This window comes from Amblyomma americanum, chromosome 1 (genome assembly GCF_052857255.1).
Source record: "Amblyomma americanum isolate KBUSLIRL-KWMA chromosome 1, ASM5285725v1, whole genome shotgun sequence".
NCBI lineage: Eukaryota > Metazoa > Arthropoda > Arachnida > Ixodida > Ixodidae > Amblyomma > Amblyomma americanum.
The window spans coordinates 103,216,831-103,238,819 of NC_135497.1; the positions used below are offsets into that span (position 1 = coordinate 103,216,831).

Here is a 21,989-nt window from a genome sequence, read left to right on the forward strand (position 1 = left end):
TCGGGTAAACCCACATACTGTTCCCGATCCTCAGGAAGAATGAGTGTTTTAGATTTGTCTTTTAGTTCACCGTCTGTTTTTAGCGATTTTAACTGGAGTGTTTTAGACAATCCATATGGAAGCGATCATCTCCCTGTTTTAATAGGTCTCTCATCCTCGCCAATAATTATTCCAACAAAACCGCAGCGCTGGAAACTACATTTAGCTGATTGGGCATTGTTTGAAGAAAAAGCAAGTTTACAGGATATAATTTTAGAAAACCACAGCATAGATGACATAAATGAAATGTTCGCAACATGCATTCCTGCTGCACATGTATCAATTCCTAAATCCACAGGAGTGGTGTGCCAAAACCACAAAATTTGGTACACACGAGAATGCAAGGAGGCAAAAAAACTACAGAATAAAGCCTGGGGAGTCTTTCGCAGATACCCAACTCATGAGAACCTTATCTTTTTCAAAAAGGCGAGAGCACATGCGAGGCGTATCCGGCGCAAGGCCGAGAAAACATCATGGCAAACTTACGTCTCTTCTATAAACAGCTCAACCACATCAAAAAAAATGTGGGAGCAAGTTCGAAAATTAAATGGCCGCTACTCACCTTTCACAATTTCTCTTCTCACAACACCCGGCACGCAAACGAGTTTAGAGGAACAGGCAGACATACAGGGGGAGCACTTCGCTGTAGGTACTAATGCAAAATATAATACTCTTATTACACTCCAAGAAATCAGCACTGTACTGTCTGCCGGTAAGAAAACTGCTCTAGGACCCGACCAAATACATTATAAAATGCTTGCCCATCTTTCCAAGCCTGCTGTAGAGACACTTTTAAGATTCTTTAACAAAGTATGGGTATCAGGGAAAATACCCGAAGCCTGGAAAAAAGCTATTATTGTACCGTTCCTTAAACCTGAAAAACCCCCAACCTCCCCTAGTAGTTACAGACCCATAGCCCTGACTCGTTGCCTCTCAAAAACTTTTGAAAGTGTCCTTAATATAAGATTAACGTTTTTTCTTGAATCCTGTGAACTTCTTGATGCCCATCAGTGTGGTTTTAAAAAGGGATGCTGCACAACAGATCACCTAGTCCGTCTTGAAAATACTGTTCGAGAAGCTTTCATTCATAATTAAGCAACACTGTCTCGCTGTATTTTTCGATTTAGAAAGGGCATTCGAGACGGCCTGGTGGTTCGGGATTCTTCAAGACCTTGCCGAGCTTGGCATTCGAGGAAGAGTGTTGAACTGCCTAAAAGACTTCGTATCTAATCGTTCATTTCATGTCCGCCTGGGTACAACCCTTTCGAGAAATTTCATTCAGGAAAACGGAGTACCTCAGGGCTGCATTTTAAGCACAACTCTCTTTGTTGTGAAAATGAACTTTCTTACGAAAATAATCCCAAGGTCCGTTATGCACTCGGTCTATGTAGACGACCTTCAAATAGCTTGCACATCCTCCAGTGTATCGACATGTGAAAGACAACTACAATTGACAATAAATAAACTAGCAGCATGGCCAGATAAAAATGGTTTCCGGTTTTCACCACAAAAATCAGTGGCAATTCTGTTCTGATTAAAACGAGGATTACAGGCGGATCCGACCCTACATCTGAACGACACCGAGTTGCCCGTAAAAAATGAGCCCAAACTTTTAGGTATAACATTTGACAAAAAACTCACTTTCCTGCCTCATATTAATGCATTAAAAAAGAAAACTTCCCAATCACTGAATATACTCAAAGTCCTTTCATATAAACACTTGGGTTCTGACACGGCAAGCCTCCTAAAAATCTACCGCTCTGTGGTACGATCCTGCTTAGACTATGGCAGTATAGTATATGGTTCAGCAAGACCATCTTATTTGAAACGACTCGACCCAGTGCACAATTCAGGTTTACGCCTTTCAACTGGTGCTTACAGGACGTCACCTATAAGCAGTCTTTATGTTGAAACCAACGAGCCGTCACTTACAGACAGAAGAGCCATGCTCACATGCTCGTACATTCTAAAAATTCGTTCACTACACAAACATATCTGTTACCCCATCGCTACAGAGTGCCCATCCAGAGTACTCTTTAACAATAAACCGCAAGCTACCCGTCCACTGCTCTAACGTTTCGAAGACATGTCAGAACCTTGGCGTACTAGACATATTGCCAAGCATTTCTCGAAGACGAGGTTCACTTCCGCCATGGTACAACTTTCCGGAGATCTGTGATCTCACTCTTACAGGCTTCCGTAAAAAACAAATCCCGCAAGAACATATCATACAAGAATTCCTCACACTTGAAGAAAAATACAGTAATTACGCAGCCTTTTATACCGACGGTTCCAAAACAGACACTTACGTTGGAAGTGCAGCGGTACACGGGAATTGGTACAAAATAGTAAGACTTCCAAGTGTGCTTCAATTTTCACTGCGGAATGTTACGCTATCTGTGTAGCCATAGAAAAAATAGTAAATGAGAACCTCACCAACAGTATTATTTACTCAGACTCGCTAAGTGTGCTTACAGCCATTCATTCCAGAAATGCAATAACTCCGCTGCTTGGAGACCTTATACACAACATTACAACAGCCATAGCAAAAGGACAAAACATTAGACTCTGTTGGGTACCAAGTCATGTCGGCATAAAGGGCAATGAAAGAGCAGATTTGTGTGCTGCTCAAGCTTGTGGCAAGCTAATAAAGAATGCAAATGTGCCCTATAAAGATTGTATGAAATTACTACAATGTAAGGCAAGGAAAATTTGGCAGTCCTCCTGGGACAGCGAATTAAATAACAAGCTACACTTAATAAAACCAGTGCTCGGTGAATGGAAGTCATGTGTGCATCAGAAACGTTTCAACGAAGTCATTATCTGTCACCTCCGTATAGCTAGGCCACACACACATTACTCACAACTTCCTGCTAACAAAAGAAGACAAACCAGTTTGTACATGTGGAGACGAACTTACAGTGAGTCACATTTTAATTTCATGTTCTAAACTAGAAAAGCTACGGAAAAAGTGCTTCTCTCCGTTTTGTAACCAACGCATCCCTTTTCATCCATCACTAATTTTAGGTGAAAATGCAATTGTGGACATGTCCTGTGTTTTTAGATTTTTAACAGAAGCTGGTGTTCTTAAAGATATGTAAAACATGACCCAGTACTTTGCCTGATGCACCTCAGCCACTTTTGCATTCTGAGAAAAGGGCTGAGGTTTTTATCTTGATTGGTTGGGGGCCTCCAGTCCTTGCCCAGCCAAGGACGGCTGATGAGGGTAACCAGCCTCCTTTGAAACCTTTAATATCCTGTTTTGCTCTCAATACTGGGCAGAAGGGTATTACCTTTTAGGCATTCTACACCCATATATTTTTTATACCTTTGTAAAATTATACAGAAAACAATTTCTTATACCTTGAGCTTGGCGCATGATAGCCTTAGTCGCTTATGCGCCATTAAACTCAACTCAACTCAAAACAAAATATGATGCTAAACAATGCAAAATGAGTTCCTCTTTATGAGCCTAGCCTGGGTTAAACTACAGCACCCAAACATAATACATTTCGCTTGCATAACCATGCTTAGCTGAGCGAAACTGAACAATTTTTTTTCATAGAGTCGCGGGACAAGGCTGTTTGATCTGCAATCAGACTGTCTGCCAAAGAAATACAATGTTGCGACTTCATGTTCCATCTCATTACAAATACAAGGAAATACCTGGAAAGAAGTCACTCAGAAAACAGGAATTCCAAAAGCCTACCAAAACAGTGGAAGAAACTGAGAGGAAGCTTCATAATTTTCCATCTAACTGCAAAACCTTACACTGAAGGATTGTTTGTGAAAAACTGCATGCTTGAAGCCACAGGTGCTATCTGTCCCAGCATGAATTAGGAACTAAAAAAAGATAAGCCTGTCATCAAATATGGTTATGGAGAGAATTACTGAAACAGACCACAACATTGAAAATAATGCCTTAATGAACCAATGTCATGGCTTCCAAGCCATTGACGAAAGCACCAATATTACGGATAATGCCCAGTGTGACATGTTCATTAGGCATGTAGGCAAAGATCTCACCGAGACAGAACTACAGGGCATTGTCCTGATGGAAGGCACCATCACAGGGGCAGACATCATTTCGGTGCTTGAAGGAGTTGGATGGACCGGCTTGCGTTAGAAGCAAACGGTGTGTGGCAACCGCAGTGCTCCATCAATGCTCGAAGCAGGAGCGGTCTTGTAAGACGTTTGCGAACAAAGCTTGAAGGGCTCGGAATCTCTCAAAGTTCGTGGTGCATCTTGCAGAAAGAAGCACAATGTAGCTAGACATTGAACATAAAATCTATCATGAACATTGTGTACGACATAATGAATGTCATTCCTTCAATAGCGCTCGACTACAGTCTGTTTGCCTCTCTGTTACAAGAGTAAGAATGCAACGATAAGATCCCACACCACACAGATGTGTGCTGGTTGAGGTGTGGAAAATTACTAGATTTTTGGACCTCAAGGAAGAAATCGTCAGCTTCCTGAAGGAGAAAACTGAGCCAATTGCTGACCTGTCAATTGAGAAGTGGCTTCGTTCCCTTCCATTTCTCAGACATATGTGATCACCTGAACATCTGGAACGTAAAATGTCATAGGAAACAAATATAATGAAAATAAGCGAGGGTGTTTGCATTTCAGGCAAAATTACAACTCTGCCAACACCACATTAAAGCAAATGAGCTGGATGACTTTCAACCTCTCAAGACACTAGGACACAATGCCCAAGAATCTTCCGATGTTTTTGCAGATTTGCTTCGCAATATTGAGGAAGAATTCAAAATTTGGCTTCAAGACATCTACAGCCTCTCCAGACTGTGAGAGCAGACAATGTTGAGCCCAAGTTGTAAATGGAGCTTACTGAACTCCAAACAAGCACCACATTAGATGCATGTGCCCGAGAGTTCCGCTTTTTTTATACAAGACAATTTTCAATTTTCCCAACTCTATGGCACCAAGCGAAAAGGATCTTGCCATGTTCGGGAGCACATGCTTGTACGAGCCCTTCCTCTTTATTGAAAATGAACAAATATACTCTATTCCAATGATGATGGATGACCACCTCGAAGCCACCACGCGAATTAACTCCGCACAAGATCTAAGGCCAGATATTGCATCCCTTATCGCTGCCGAGCGCACCTGAAGCCAGCAGCACACTTAGAGCTGAAAAGGCGATTCCCGCAATTAAAAACGAAAGCCTCTTCTTGACAAGGTCTTGGCAATTTATTTTACACACAGCAAAATGCAAGTTCTTCACACAACCCCCCCCCCCCTCCAAAAACCCATTGTGAATGACCCCCCACCTCTTTATTTTCCAGCTTATGGCCAGTGGGAAACAATTTTCTCAACAAGAGTTTCAGGCCCCTGGTCTAATCGATGTTGAGCTGTCAGGGCGAACATCTTCCCAATACAAGTGTATTTGTGGAATCTCATGCATGCCTTGACTGGACCATGGCAGTTCTGATGGGGGCATCGATATCGGTCACAATGGCTAATTTAACCATTGAAGACATCGAAAGCCGGTCGCTTGCCACCTTCAATCTCAAGCCAAAGTTGTTCCTTCGATATGTAAACAACTGCTTTTGTGTGGTGAAAACGTCAGAAGTAGAAAACCTCCTAATCCATCTAAATTCAACTGAACCGGCCATACAATTTACAGTTGAACGTGAGCAGCAGGGCAGTCTGCCTTTTCTCGACGTTCTAGTCACAAGGCACGACAATGGATTGCGGTTCTCGGTATACAAAAAACCAACCCACACGGGACGGTACCTCCATTTCAATTCGAATCATCCCACTCCCCAAAAGGCATCTGTGATTACATCTTTATTGAAGAGAGCCGATACCATATGTTCTTCACATGAAGAAAAAAGAACCGAGAACCGAGTAGTCTCCGATCTCCAGAAAAATGGGTACCCCAGTTCATTCATCCGAAGCGTCAGCAAAAAAGCAAAAAAGAAAAAACAAAAACAGCTCTATTCCTTCTGCAAGCAGATGCCAGAACCGGAAACGTGCTTGCATACCATACGTGAAAGGCGTGAGCGAGACGCTGGCTCGAATTCTCGGCAAAGAAGGGGTGCTAACAACGCACAAACCGGCTACCACAATCGGATGCTTACTCCCCAGCCCGAAAGACTGTCACCCAAAAGAAAGGGCCCAAGGGGTTGTATACAAGATTCCCTGCTGAGTCTGCCGGGCCTCGTACGTGGGAGAAACGAAGAATTTCGCCGAAAGAATGAGGCAACACAAAGCGGACGTCCGACAAATGAACCGTCAGCGCAGCGCAGTGGCCGAACACTGCGAGGAATGTGACCACCGAATTGACTTTAACAGCGAGGTTTGTTGCTGGGCGAGTTGGTTGGGGTACATCTTGAGAACACAGCGCTTGCAGACAAAGGACCAGAACAAGAAGGACACACACACACACACAGGTGTGTGTCCTTCTTGTTCTGGTCCTTTGTCTGCAAGCGCTGTGTTCTCAAGATGACTTTAACAGCACTATTCTACTGGAGACCGAAGCTAACCAGCGCAGGAGGCTTCTGCTGGAGTCGTGGCACATACAACAGACACGAAGGAATATTATTCACCCCCTGGGGACACTTCCTTCGTCTTACATCCATGGTTTGCGGCCATTGACCGGGAGGTATTTAACACAAGGGCTTAAAAAGCCAAGCTGCGCCTCGCCTATAGTCACACCTTGAAGAAGGGACCGAGCCGGTCCCGAAACGGCGCGTTTTTCGAAAATTAACCTGGTTGGCGTCAGTCGTCTTTCTACTAAATGCACAGGTAAGCATTGCTTTTCTGTTTGCAAGAGATGGTTGATTTGTTTCGACATATAGACTGTTTATGGGGGATGTTCTGTATGCACCAGTTGATAAACTGGTGATCCAGGTTTTGTATAGGATCCAGTTTTTTGAGTTATGATGGTCTTGCAGACCCATACACAATGCATCCATAGTCCAAAGTGGACCGTGCTACGGAGCGGTAGATCTGTAAAAGGCATAACCTATCGGACCCCGAGTGTTTCCGTGAGAGTATCTTCAGTATATTCAGCGATCGGGAAGCTTTCTTTTTGAGGGTGTTTATGTGGGGTAGGAATGTGAGCTTTCTGTCAAAAGTTATACCTAGGAATTTATGCTCGTTTTACTTGTAGAACAGTTTCATTCAAGTGCAGGGTGGGATCAATCTGCAAGCCTCTTTTAACTGAGAAAAGGACGGCAACTGTTTTTTGTGGAGAGAACTTAAATCCATTTTGGTCTGCCCAAGTCGCTAGTTTGTTCAGTGTAAGCTGTACCTGTCTTTCACATGTTCATAAACTGGAAGATGTGCATGAAATTTGAAGGTCCTCAACATGTACAGAATACATGGACTTATTTGCCATAGTGAGTTCATATATCAAGACTTTTGCGCTATTCAAGGATGAACATTAACCTAATATTTAGCACACTTTCAAAACATTTAGCAAGACAACTCTAAAGTGCTATTGGCATGTAACTACCAGCCGAAGTTGGTGGTTTTCCATATTTCAGAAAAGGCACAACTATGGCGTTTTTCCACGCCTTTGGCATTTTTCCAGACTGCCATATTTTATTGAAGAATCGCAGAAGAGCTTCTACAGCATCTGTGGAGAGGTGTGCAAGCATTTCATAATGAATTTCATCTGGGCCTGGTGCTGTCAGTTCGCCGGCCGAAAGTACAGAACGGATTTCTTGTAGTGTAATTAATTTATTGTAATGTTCATTTGCACTGCCACTGGTCGGCAGTCGTTTTTCAGTTGTGTTCTTGTACTTTAAAAATAATTGTGTGTAGTGTAAGGAGCTCGAAACTTTGGAGAAGTGTTAGCCTAGTTTGTCGGCCTGTTCGCTAAAGTTTGTCTATCCAGAGATATTAGAAAAGGAATTGTGAAAGGAGAAAAGCTACCATTAAATTTGCGGCCTTGTTCCCACATTTGTTTTGGTGTAACTGAACTATTTATGGATGATACGTAGTTTTTCCACGAAGTTTTTTCAGCATTGCGATAGATATGTCGTGCTTCTGCTCTTGCCTTTTTTAAATTTATGAGGTCGTTGTGTGTGGGGTATCTTCAGAAAGTTCCCCAGGCTTTGTTTTGATTCTTTTTTGCTTCTCTGCAATCTTGGTTATACCAAACCTTGTGGTTTTGGAGTACTAGTCCTGATGACTGCGGAATAGCCAGACGTGCAGCCGCAATGATACATGTTGTAAAAATTTCATTTATTTCGTCAATGCTAAGATAAACCAAAAATATTTTCTCCAGACAGGCCTTTTCTTGAAATAGTGGCCAGTCCACTAAGTGCAGTTTCCAACGGCATGGTTTTGTTCGAATGATGGGTGGGTTATCAAGAACATCCCACTTAAAATCGGTAAAAACGGATGGAGAGCTAAAAGAGAAGTCTATGCAACTCATCTTTCCTGAGGACGGAGTGCAGTATGTGGGTTTGCCCGTATTAAGCAGGCAAACGTCGTCGCATAGAATAAAATCTTCTAAAACCCAGCCTCTAGTGTCCGTCTGTCTGCTCCCCCAAAATGAGGTGCGCATTAAAATCTCCAACTACCAGATATGGCTCTGGTCGCCGACTAAAAAGTGCTTCTAGGTCATGGAGTGTTACTGTGAGGTGTGGTTGAAAATACACTGTTCATATGGTAATTGTTTTAAAGCTAATGACAGTGACTACAACGGCTTCATAATTCGTCTGGAGCTTGATTTCATGCGTTGCAACACTGCTCTGAACTACAACAGCAATGCCTCCAGAGAGCCAATTTGCCTGCTCACGGTCATGACGAAACACTTTATACTTTTTAAAAATATTTTTGAGTAAAGGTCCCAAATTGGTCTCTTGAAGGCATTATAAATTTTTAAGGGGATGTACTCAGAACATCAGGTTCCTCCTTGTTGAGGGCCTGTTATCGTGATTTTTTCTTTTTTCCAGTCATGGGAGCCCCGCTGCCGTTGCGAGCTTTGAGTTGTATCCATCGCCTCGGTGGAGGCGCTGGAGTTCTGCGGGGAACCCACGGGCAGGGGGGTAGTGGACTTCTCCCGAACGGGGGAAGCCTTGCGGGCCCGTTTGTGGGGGTGGCATAGCAGCTTTCGCTGCATCTGCCAGGAGTGCGGATTATGCCTCCAACTCACTTATTGTGAGCTGGGCATGTGCCGAAGGCCGCTGTGGTGCGCCGCGCACCACATCCGCGAAGTTTGTGTGGCGTGTGAAGGAGAAAGTGCCAAGTGACATTGCATAACGCCTTCTTGCCTCTATAAATGTGGCATTGTCTTTTGTCTCTATTGTAATTATTTCCTTTTCTTTCTTCCAGGCAGGACAAGACCTTGAATAAGCAGCGTGGTCGCCTTTGCAGTTTGCACAGCGTGGCTCGTCATCGCAGTCGTCTGATTGGTGGTCATTTGAGGCTCATTTAGCACAGGTGTTACGGCCGCAGCAGCTTTGTGAGCAGTGACCGAACTTCTGGCATTTGAAACAGCGTCTAGGGTTGGGTATATATGGGCGAACGCAGATTTTTGCATAGCCTACCTCGATTGACTCGGGTAGAGTGCAAGAGGCAAACGTCAGGACCAGGTGTTTTGTTGGAATTTCTTTGCTGTCTTTGCGGATTGTAATTCTATAGACGTTGGTTACATTTTGCGGAGAAAATCCTTCAAGCATCTCTTCCTCTGTTAGGTGTAGAAAGTCATTGTCTGAGATGACACCATGTACTGTATTCAATGATCTGTGTGTTGTGACAGAGACAGGAATATCTCCAAAAGTTTCAAGGTTTCCAAGCTTTGATATTTGAGTAACGTCGAGCAGGTCACCACAAGCCAACTTTGCGATTTTGTACTGAGGGCCCAAGGAATCGAAGAACTGTTGAAACAAGGAACGGGGATATTTGTCTGGCTGGCTTTTCTGTTTTTTTACTGTGGACGATGCGGTACTTAGGAAAAGTTGTCTTCTTTTTGTTGAAAAACTGATGCGACATCGGTCCGCCCCCTCTTCAGAGGGCGATCATTAGTAAGCAGGGAGGAAGCTTTGTTCTTCAGCCGGGACAGGAACTTTAGAACAAGTTCTGCCCACGCCAGCTGTACACCACTGCTATAACCAAATATGAGGCAATTCAGCGTGGTTGGCCACACAAGGTTAACTCTCGCCGCCTATGAAAATTGAAAAAACCGAGAAGGGAGGAAGAGACAGGAAAGTTCTAAGAAAGATGATAGGAAAGCGAAAGACGGAGGGGAGGATAGGAAAAGGCGACTGCAGATTTCCCCCGGTCGGGTCAGGCTGGAGGTGCCGTCTACAGGAAGCTGGGACCAAAGTGGTGTGTTGCCTCCGCCGAGGTCCAAATGCTCGGCATCGGCTCAGCCACCAGAATCCCCTTTTCCCCGGACATGGCGATGCCACGCACGGCGAAGCACGGGTGCTCGGGTCCATGGTGATGCACTGTTCCCCATCATCCCCGTGCGGGGATGTCCCTGCGGATGCTCGGGAACCCGTGGTGTCACCACTCACCAACGCCTGCAAGCTCCAGACGCCCCCTGAGGGGATAATGTGTGCTCAAATGGAAGGGAACCACCAAAGACAAATTAAGTAGGAACATACAACCGCAGCAACACACTGCACCTGTGTGTTACTTCTTTATTCGCTCTGTACATTCCACCTTTTGTTGCACACAGTTTTAAAGCGAGAGCTTTACTGGCCTAGTGGCACTGATTTCGCCGTGGGCTGCAGTTCGACTTTGAAAGTCCTTGCTGCGCCGCAGAAATACTAACGCATCACGTGACTTCCCCGTCGCTGTGCTGGGGCTCCACAGCCACAGAGCGGCTGCTGCCCGATCAAGTGATCTAGCTGAACAAACGCGGCATGGAATTTAGTGCATTCTCCATACTGGATGGGCAGTGCGCCCACCCTGCCACCCTGGCAGTTAATGGTTGATCGCGAGAGGTTGGTCACCCAATGAACGTTGTGGCCTATTGCTGCAGTGCCGCGCGTCTGCCAGTTGTCAGCCCTAATGCATGCAGCCCACATCTCTCACCACAGCCACATATCTCAAAGCGCAATTAAGGCGTCCACTGACCCAGAGAGCCAGTTATGCGCCCTTCCTTTCCTCAAAACCATCCGCATCTAGAACGTTGTCAACGCCCATGCCAATGAACACAATGAATGCCGACAGCTTTCGCTTTGTATATCCTGGATTAACTGACGGAATCCACATTCATTTTTTTCGCCATGTATAAAAGGATAGTTGCTCTGGGTGAATGTATGTGTTTTGTACGTACACGATGTGAGAGTAAACATTGTACTGCTGCCTGCATACCATTGACAGCTATAGATATCCACATTAACTTTTCATGAAAGGTGTGTTTAAATTAGCCACTATTTTTCACTTACATATGATGACTGCAACCTTGCTGCTCGTCCACATCAACAAGTACAAGATGGCAATTAATGTGTCATATAGGCAGTCGTCTGACCACCTGCACATCTCCAAGATGTGGAACCACAAAAAGACAAAGAAGCACAACTGAAATATGGCAAAGATCAAGCACATACTGATTCAAATGTTTATTATGATACAAAGAAAAGCTGCAGAGACTTCTCCTTGACTTCAGCACCGGGGCCTTAGATGCACAACAAAAGCCAAAGTCAATGTCCCAAATAAGTCCGAACTCAACGAATTCATTCGATTAGAAAACTAGGAAAAAAACCCTCAAAACTGAGGCCTAAGCCACTGTCATACTTGACAACAACAACAAAAAAAGAAGCACAGCTATAGTCAATATCATGAAGTCACAACTTTGGGACTTCATTATACACACGCAAAAAATCCCTACACACAAAACTACAGCCTAAGCCTTTTCGTATCAGTCCGACCTGCCAACTAAATGTTGATCCACACACTCTAAAAAGAAAAAAAAAGAAATGAAAGGCAACATGGTATAACAGCTGGTCAAGCTAAAGGCTTCAAACACATCCGGCACATAGCTGCATCAAAGGCAAAAACAGACTTGCACCGCTGGCAGATTCAAAAGGCACCTCTTCCAACCCCTGAAAAAAATAAAATGCCCAATTTTCATGTCTCACTGCTTCATACACAAAACAAACAAAATTTGGACTTCACACCACAGAAAGTCCACAGCTTTCTCTTAACCAGTACGATAATATTCCAAAATTACACTGTTTCCAAGGTATCATCCACTCCCTGCAATACAATACTTTTACACATCCCAGAATAAAAAAGTAACAAGCAAACAAGTGGTAAGAGTGAGCATGAAAGATGAAGCTACTTAGTATGTCAACTCCTGCTCCATAAAACAAAATTACAGTAAAACCTCGTTGATATGTTCCCAGTTCATACATTTCTCAGTTAGTACGCTCAAAATTGCGGACATTAGAAATGTTCCATAGCATTACGCCATATTTTTCCTGGTTAATACGTTCCCAGAAAACACGATTTCCCAACTACTACGTTTAAACTTTCGGAAAACTGTGCTCGTGTAATAAATTTACTGACCAATTTACTGACCCCCGTCTTGTGCATTCACATTCCACGGCAAGCGTGCACACAAAGGAAAGACTCACCCTTGGCAGACTTGCCGTCGCCCGGCTTCCCGAGTCGAATATAGGCAGGCGGCACTGCGTGTGGGTCCCACCGTGGAGCCACCTGGCACCATGCCGCGAAGCCATCACATACTTCGGCCTGGCACCTCTGTTCTGGATGGGTTCTGCACAAAAAGTGGGACAGTCTAACTCGCAAGCGGCATGAGAAAGCCACAGCTAATGGCTAATTCTGCATGCCTTCCTCGTTTATCTGGCCATAAAAGACCAAAATTTAGCTCTGCTACACTTCAATAGGACCGCATTAATTCTAACTAACCTCCAGCCCCCTTCAACTAAGATTTACATCCAGGACTGACTGTACTAATCCACGTGGTGGAAAACTAGTGAGTGCGAGACATAACCTCTCCATAGCAGTGAGGCAAAGTTTATAAACGCAGGGCAAAAGAAATGTTGCTTGGGGTTTACCCATTGGAATAGTCCTCTTGCACTAAGGAAAAGAAAGTCTGCCTCCAAACAATGACAGCGAAAAACAACTTGTGCATCGACCTGAAGGAGTGGCAGCATTCATGCAGTAAACCTCACGCATTAGCAGCAGATGCGAGTGAATTTTAGAACCAAGCAGATGAGAGTGAACATTTTGGCAATTGTTAGCATCACCACAATGTGTCAGGCCTAACGTCACTAAAGAAGCAGCGAACATTAAATCAACATGCATACTGCCATTGCTGGATGGTAAGCTGTAATACCATGAAGGAGTTCTTTAGTTCTACACCAAATATATGTGGCACTGACGTCCCCAGTTCAGCGCTGTTAAAATTTCAGATGAGAAAGTCAGTTTATTTTTGTTTTCAAGCACCAAAATTAAGAAAAGATGCCTTACCCAACCCAATCCTCCTGCTCTCTCCGAGGGCACAGTGCCTGTTGGCGATGTCAACGTGCTAGATGCACCTAAACAAGTAAAGTAGGGAGAGGGCCAGGGCAGTGAGCATGGCAGCAAATCTCAAACATGGTTTGCTACAATTCTATCATGTCAAGACAAAGCTAAAGCCCTTACGCGAACACTCTTGAGTGACTCATTGTTGCCCTCGATGCTGACCAAAGCATTAGCTTAGAAGAACTAGAAGCTCAAATTATCAAAATCCGCATGTTAATTTTTGAAAGCCCATGTTTAGCACATGTGGCACAGTGACCGCACACTGGCTGAAGCAGGACTGGTGCCTGACCAACATTGGTGCCTGACCAACACTGCTCAGCATCCTCCAGCGCTTCACACTTAGCGGTATACAACACTCGCAATCTTTTCCACACACATTGTTTGGCTACATTGCCTGGCTGATATAATTTTCCTTGTGGCGCCTGAAAAACAGCGTAGTTCTACTGTATCATTTCACAACTTCCTAACTGAAAGAGCTCCTATGAGCCGGGTGAGTGGGCTGTTAAAGTAAAAAAAAAGTCCCTACAGGCCTTGTGCCTCTGCCAACACAGCCTTCTTCCAATGCCCTCCACAAGCATCTTGTTTCACGAATGTAGCAAAAACTGCATGAAGCCATTAAACAGTTGCATGGCAAAGCAGCAGAACAACAAGCAGGCAGATTTTTGGACCCAATCACCAATATCCCGTGCTGCCACTGAGCTCCAAAAGTGCAAGCATTCATACAGAGTAGCCATAAGCATATTGAATAACCACTTCTTGACAACTGAGAGCAAATACATCCTATTAAAGGGACAGTGAAAGAACTCTCGCAATTTTTTTTTTTTTTGGTTAGCAAAATCATTGATAGTTCAGCATTTCATGGCTTGTTTGCCGCTCGTCTGGGAGCGAAAGATGCATTTATTTCAAAGAAGCTTTTCCCGCCCTCCGATTCAAACTGCACACTCATATGGCATCACAGGACCTAGCGACGTGAAACGAGCGACGTGAAACGTCACGTAAACGCAGACTCCGTCCAGGGAGACAGGGCTATCCAGGGAGCCAGTTATGCGCCCTTCTTTTCCTCAAAACTAGAACGTTGTCAACACCAATGTCAATGAACATAACGAATCATTGATATGTTCCCAGTTCATACGATCTCATTGTTAATACGCTCAAAATTGCGGACATTAAAAATGTCCCATAGCATTACGCCATATTTTTCCAGGTTAATACGTTTCCAGAAAACACAATTTCCCAACTACTACGTTTAAACTTTCGGAAAACTGTGCTCGTGTAATAAATTTACTGACCAACCGCACATGTGCAAACATACAAGTGGGCAGAATGAGGGCATGCTAAATGGGGGGTGGGGGGCGCAGAATAGTGGCACACTGCCAAATTTCGCACTGCCGATGGAGTGCAAAGTGGACCCCGCAACAAAAGTTAAAGGCTGAAAAAAAAAGTATATTCTGGCAGATGAAAGTGGAGGGCGGGTTCATTATGACAGTGGGATCATTACGCGGGTATACATGGCACATGCTAGACTATATCCAATGACCATCTAAGAAGCTGCCTAAGCAATTATATGCTTTTGGCTTCGGACTCTTCGGAACACAGCTTCTCCAAATTTTAATATGTAGCGCCCCAAAGGCACCAGTCGGCTACGATTGACGCTTAGTGGATGGCTCGGGACTAGTTTCTACCAGTGCGAATTCTTCCAATGAGTGCCGACGTCACCCAGCCCAGGAACGTTTTTAATATCAGTTATATTCAAATTTATCCAACCTAGCTGCGATTCGGCCCCTCAATCACAGCAGCTATGCAAAGCATCAACATAGTGAGACAAAATTATGCCCCTTTGCTGCGAGGTACTTGTCCAGTAATTTCTTGCGTACGAAAATTTATACTACTCAGCGGATACGAAGTACTTGAAGAGTAGTTTTAGTGCACAAGCAATGTGCCATACATGTAACCCGGCCCACTCGCTAAAAGGCCGAGACGTTGATATCAGCCAGCAACAGTGGCAGGCAAGATTAGACAGCATAGGCACAGCATACATTAACTTCAAGTCAACTTTGTTCACTTTTGCCATTTTGACGCCAGCATTGCGTTGCAAATCATTCTGATTGCACCTGCATGTCAGCCTTGCTGCTGTGTGCACATTTTCTTTCAGCTCCTATGCTAGAAACAGTTGCAAGGCAAGGCTAATGACAAACAAAAAATTTGTTGCTTGTTCTACGTTACGCTTGCTTGCATCCTCGATGATATATGCACGGTGTATCTACATTTGTGCATCAACTCAGTGCACATTCATATATTCAGAGGATTTGAGTAGAATTTTTTCTCATGTTTCATGGAGCTCACTCAAGCAGTAGTTCACAGTATCATCGCACCACCTACAGTCACCACTTGACTTTTACATGACACACTGCGCTTGCACCCCCGTCTTGTGCATTCACATTCCACGGCTAGCGTGCACACAAAGGAAAGACTCACCTTTGGCAGACTTGCCGTCGCCCGGCTTCCCGAGTCGAATATAGGCAGGCGGCACTGCGTGTGGGTCCCACCGCGGAGCCACCTGGCACCATGCCGCGAAGCCATCACATACTTAGGCCTGGCACCTCTGTTCTGGATGGGTTCTGCACAAAAAGTGGGACAGTCTAACTCGCAAGCGGCATGAGAAAGCTGCAGCTAATGGCTAATTCTGCATGCCTTCCTCGTTTATCTGGCCATAAAAGACCAAAATTTAGCTCTGCTACACTTAAATAGGACCGCATTAATTCTAACTAACCTCCAGCCCCCTTCAACTAAGATTTACATCCAGGACTGACTGTACTAATCCACGTGGTGGAAAACTAGTGAGTGCGAGACATAACCTCTCCATAGCAGTGAGGCAAAGTTTATAAACACAGGGCAAAAGAAATGTTGCTTGGGGTTTACAAATTGGAATAGTGCTCTTGCACTAAAGAAGAAAAGTCTGCCTCCAAACAATGACAGCGAAAAACAACTTGTCCATCGACCTGAAGGAGTGGCAGCATTCATGCAGTAAATCTCACGCATTAGCAGCAGATGCGAGTGAATTTTAGAACCAAGCAGATGAAAGTGAACATTTTGGCAATTGTTAGCATCACCACCATGTGTCAGGCCTAACGTCACTAAAGAAGCAGCGAACATTAAATCAACATGCATACTGCCATTGCTGGATGGTAAGCTTTAATACCATGAAGGAGTTCTTTAGTTCTACACCAAATATATGTGGCACTGACGTCCCCAGTTCAGCGCTGTTAAAATTTCAGATGAGAAAGTCGGTTTATTTTTGTTGTTTGCAAAGCACCAAAATTAAGAAAAGATGCCTTACCCAACCCAATCCTCCTGCTCTCTCCGAGGGCACAGTGCCTGTTGTCGATGTCAACGTGCTAGATGCACCTAAACAAGTAAAGTAGGGAGAGGGCCAGGGCAGTGAGCATGGCAGCAAATCTCAAACATGGTTTGCTACAATTCTATCATGTCAAGACAAAGCTAAAGCCCTTACGCGAACACTCTTGAGTGACTCATTGTTGCCCTCGATGCTGACCAAAGCATTAGCTTAGAAGAACTAGAAGCTCAAATTATCAAAATCCGCATGTTAATTTTTGAAAGCCCATGTTTAGCACATGTGGCACAGTGACCGCACACTGGCTGAAGCAGGACTGGTGCCTGACCAACATTGGTGCCTGACCAACACTGCTCAGCATCCTCCAGCGCTTCACACTTAGCGGCATACAACACTCGCAATCTTTTCCACACACATTGTTTGGCTACATTGCCTGGCTGATATAATTTTCCTTGTGGCGCCTGAAAAACAGCGTAGTTCTACTGTATCATTTCACAACTTCCTAACTGAAAGAGCTCCTATGAGCCGGGTGAGTGGGCTGTTAAAGTAAAAAAAAAAGTCCCTACAGGCCTTGTGCCTCTGCCAACACAGCCTTCTTCCAATGCCCTCCACAAGCATCTTGTTTCACGAATGTAGCAAAAACTGCATGAAGCCATTAAACAGTTGCATGGCAAAGCAGCAGAACAACAAGCAGGCAGATTTTGGACCCAATCACCAATATCCCGTGCTGCCACTGAGCTCCAAAAGTGCAAGCATTCATACAGAGTAGCCATAAGCATATTGAATAACCACTTCTTGACAACTGAGAGCAAATACATCCTATTAAAGGGACAGTGAAAGAACTCTCGCAATTTTTTTTTTTTTGGTTAGCAAAATCATTGATAGTTCAGCATTTCATGGCTTGTTTGCCGCTCGTCTGGGAGCGAAAGATGCATTTATTTCAAAGAAGCTTTTCCCGCCCTCCGATTCAAACTGCACACTCATATGGCATCACAGGACCTAGCGACGTGAAACGAGCGACGTGAAACGTCACGTAAACGCAGACTCCGTCCAGGGAGACAGGGCTATCCAGGGAGCCAGTTATGCGCCCTTCTTTTCCTCAAAACTAGAACGTTGTCAACACCAATGTCAATGAACATAACGAATCATTGATATGTTCCCAGTTCATACGATCTCATTGTTAATACGCTCAAAATTGCGGACATTAAAAATGTCCCATAGCATTACGCCATATTTTTCCAGGTTAATACGTTTCCAGAAAACACAATTTCCCAACTACTACGTTTAAACTTTCGGAAAACTGTGCTCGTGTAATAAATTTACTGACCAACCGCACATGTGCAAACATACAAGTGGGCAGAATGAGGGCATGCTAAATGGGGGGTGGGGGGCGCAGAATAGTGGCACACTGCCAAATTTCGCACTGCCGATGGAGTGCAAAGTGGACCCCGCAACAAAAGTTAAAGGCTTAAAAAAAAAGTATATTCTGGCAGATGAAAGTGGAGGGCGGGTTCATTATGACAGTGGGATCATTACGCGGGTATACATGGCACATGCTAGACTATATCCAATGACCGTCTAAGAAGCTGCCTAAGCAATTATATGCTTTTGGCTTCGGACTCTTCGGAACACAGCTTCTCCAAATTTTAATATGTAGCGCCCCAAAGGCACCAGTCGGCTACGATTGACGCTTAGTGGATGGCTCGGGACTAGTTTCTACCAGTGCGAATTCTTCCAATGAGTGCCGACGTCACCCAGCCCAGGAACGTTTTTAATATCAGTTATATTCAAATTTATCCAACCTAGCTGCGATTCGGCCCCTCAATCACAGCAGCTATGCAAAGCATCAACATAGTGAGACAAAATTATGCCCCTTTGCTGCGAGGTACTTGTCCAGTAATTTCTTGCGTACGAAAATTTATACTACTCAGCGGATACGAAGTACTTGAAGAGTAGTTTTAGTGCACAAGCAATGTGCCATACATGTAACCCGGCCCACTCGCTAAAAGGCCGAGACGTTGATATCAGCCGGCAACAGTGGCAGGCAAGATTAGACAGCATAGGCACAGCATACATTAACTTCAAGTCAACTTTGTTCACTTTTGCCATTTTGACGCCAGCATTGCGTTGCAAATCATTCTGATTGCACCTGCATGTCAGCCTTGCTGCTGTGTGCACATTTTCTTTCAGCTCCTATGCTAGAAACAGTTGCAAGGCAAGGCTAATGACAAACAAAAAATTTGTTGCTTGTTCTACGTTACGCTTGCTTGCATCCTCGATGATATATGCACGGTGTATCTACATTTGTGCATCAACTCAGTGCACATTCATATATTCAGAGGATTTGAGTAGAATTTTTTCTCATGTTTCATGGAGCTCACTCAAGCAGTAGTTCACAGTATCATCGCACCACCTACAGTCACCACTTGACTTTTACATGACACACTGCGCTTGCACCCCCGTCTTGTGCATTCACATTCCACGGCTAGCGTGCACACAAAGGAAAGACTCACCCTTGGCAGACTTGCCGTCGCCCGGCTTCCCGAGTCGAATATAGGCAGGCGGCACTGCGTGTGGGTCCCACCGCGGAGCCACCTGGCACCATGCCGCGAAGCCATCACATACTTAGGCCTGGCACCTCTGTTCTGGATGGGTTCTGCACAAAAAGTGGGACAGTCTAACTCGCAAGCGGCATGAGAAAGCTGCAGCTAATGGCTAATTCTGCATGCCTTCCTCGTTTATCTGGCCATAAAAGACCAAAATTTAGCTCTGCTACACTTAAATAGGACCGCATTAATTCTAACTAACCTCCAGCCCCCTTCAACTAAGATTTACATCCAGGACTGACTGTACTAATCCACGTGGTGGAAAACTAGTGAGTGCGAGACATAACCTCTCCATAGCAGTGAGGCAAAGTTTATAAACACAGGGCAAAAGAAATGTTGCTTGGGGTTTACAAATTGGAATAGTGCTCTTGCACTAAAGAAAAAAAGTCTGCCTCCAAACAATGACAGAGAAAAACAACTTGTCCATCGACCTGAAGGAGTGGCAGCATTCATGCAGTAAACCTCGTCCATTAGCAGCAGATGAGAGTGAACATTTTGGCAATTGTTAGCATCACCACCATGTGTCAGGCCTAACATCACTACACAAGCAGCGAACATTAAATCGACATGCGTAAAAAATATATGTGGCACTGACGTCCCCAGTTCAGCGCTGTTAAAATTTCAGATGAGAAAGTCAGTTTATTTTTGTTTTCAAGCACCAAAATTAAGAAAAGATGCCTTACCCAACCCAATCCTCCTGCTCTCTCCAAGGGCACAGTGCCTGTTGTCGATCTCGGCATGGTAGAAGCATCTAAACAAGTAAAGTTGGGAGAGGGCCAGCGCAATGAGCACAGCATCAAACCTCAAACATGGTCTGCTACATTTCTGTCATGTCAAGACAAAGCTAAAGCCCTTCTGTGAACACTCTTGAGTGACTCATTGTTGCCCTCAATGCTGACCAAAGCATTAGCTTAGAAGAACTAGTAGCTCAAATTAGCTAAAGCCGCATGCCAATTGTTGAAAGCCCAAGTTTAGCGCATATGGCACAGTAACCGCACACAGGCCAAAGCGGGACTGTCTTCACTACACTGCTGCCTGACCAACACTGTTCGGCATCCTCCAGCGCTTAAGGGGGTACGCGGCCCTTTAAAAGCGAAAAATCACGAAAAATCAAGCTTTAGAAAAGTGCATATTCCGGCAGTATGTGTCATAAACTAACTTTTCTGCAAATATGAATGACTAATTAGCCGTGAAAGTATTTCAAATCAATTATCTAACGAGCCGTGGTGGCCGGTGAGCTGCGAGAGAGCGCAGAAAATACCCCAACTTCGTGCGGACGCTGTTCCTCAGCCAGCGAACCAAGCGCCGCCATCTTGGTCTTCTTTTGTTCGTGAATTCTTGGTCTTTTTTTTGCCACTTTCGAAGGCGGCGGCATGGTGGGAGCGTGGCTCGCATGTGATTGGGGCCCTCAAAGCGCCTTTCGAGTTTCCTGCCTTTGAAATGCGAGGCTGCGATTGGCCGGAGGGCGCGCTCCTTGAAAACACGGGGGATCGCACGGCCGCTATTGGCTGCTGCGCGCTGACGCGGCGGCCCCCTCCGGCGGTGGCCGGAGCGACTTGGCTCTGTACTTCTGTCGTTGTGGTCGCCGTCTTTACCATCTCTCGCCGTGTCGTCCGAACAGCTTCATGCAGACTGCTGACTATTGCGCAGTCCGTCACGATGCGTCCAACAAGGCTAAAGAGCGTGTTCGGTGCACGGAAGCATGCAATGAAGTGTGTTCGTTCGGCAAAGCGTGTCGCCAACAAGGACTGTCGATGCTTCATGCCGCGTAACTTCTGCTACATCGCAACTAGACAGCGATTGCGTCGCCGGTTCCAGCGACGTACCAGCACCTTCATCGGTGCAAGAATGCGTTGCTTCGGGCATGCCTTGTGTACCAAACGCATCAACCTGGGCGACTGCGGCCTCCAGCTCCTGTCTCGCACCTACCCCCGAGGCGTGAGAACGCGTCGCCCGCCGTTCACTTGGAAACGCATTTCCTGACGTGCGAGGAGATCGAGATTCTGGCTGCATCTCGGGAGCCACTTATCGGATTTCCATGGGGTTTTTTTATTCCATACCTGAATAAATTTCCGAGGGAAAGTCGAGCTCGTTTATTCAGATTATTGTGCCTGGAATTTGTCATAAGCAATTAATATTGGCTAATGAGGTCTAATCAACGACACTAAATTCAGTGCTATGTTAAAATTTTTCAGCAAGGAAATTCATCAAAAGGGCCTTGTCTTGACCTGCGGTACCCGACTAGGAATAACCATAATGAATTTCACAGTTACGGCACTGTTTTCCAATTCTCCAGGCCTGGAGTAAAGGACCTATGTGAACCATTTTGATATGCTCCAGTAAATTTAGAGCCAGTGTACACAGCTTCATGAAACTTAGTATTTCTTCAAATGTCTGTGTTTAGAGCCTACCCTGAATGTTTCATTCAGATATATCTCAAGACACAAGGAAGCTGGTGTTCTCGCAACCTTTGAGGGCCGTTTTCTCAGAATGTATTTCTTGCCTGG

General features: G+C 44.9%; 1 protein-coding gene and 2 long non-coding RNA genes across 4 annotated transcripts in view; 1 reads left to right on the plus strand and 2 right to left on the minus strand.

Moving 5' to 3' along the window:
• The first annotated feature begins 5,493 nt into the window (after positions 1 to 5,493).
• Positions 5,494 to 9,008, plus strand: LOC144113000 (uncharacterized). Its single transcript, XM_077645860.1, has 2 exons — positions 5,494 to 5,964; positions 8,976 to 9,008. Exons 1-2 carry the CDS (start codon positions 5,494 to 5,496, stop codon positions 9,006 to 9,008), a joined length of 504 nt encoding a protein of 167 aa, XP_077501986.1.
• A 2,546-nt stretch (positions 9,009 to 11,554) lies between these two features.
• LOC144134699 (uncharacterized) lies at positions 11,555 to 19,527 on the minus strand. Of its 2 annotated transcripts, none has more exons than XR_013315219.1 (4): positions 19,390 to 19,527; positions 13,471 to 13,538; positions 12,612 to 12,754; positions 11,555 to 12,077 (listed from the first exon to the last, which is right to left on the minus strand). It is a non-coding gene; the product is annotated as an uncharacterized LOC144134699 (long non-coding RNA). The 2 variants fall into 2 exon arrangements; XR_013315217.1 differs by lacking the exon at positions 19,390 to 19,527 and adding an exon at positions 16,000 to 16,137.
• A 637-nt stretch (positions 19,528 to 20,164) lies between these two features.
• The window catches only part of LOC144113375 (uncharacterized), a 103,576-nt gene continuing 101,751 nt past the window's right edge, over positions 20,165 to 21,989 (minus strand). Inside the window, exon 21 of the long non-coding RNA XR_013310751.1 lies at positions 20,165 to 20,233. This is a non-coding gene — a long non-coding RNA (uncharacterized LOC144113375). The remainder of the gene's footprint in view (positions 20,234 to 21,989) is intronic.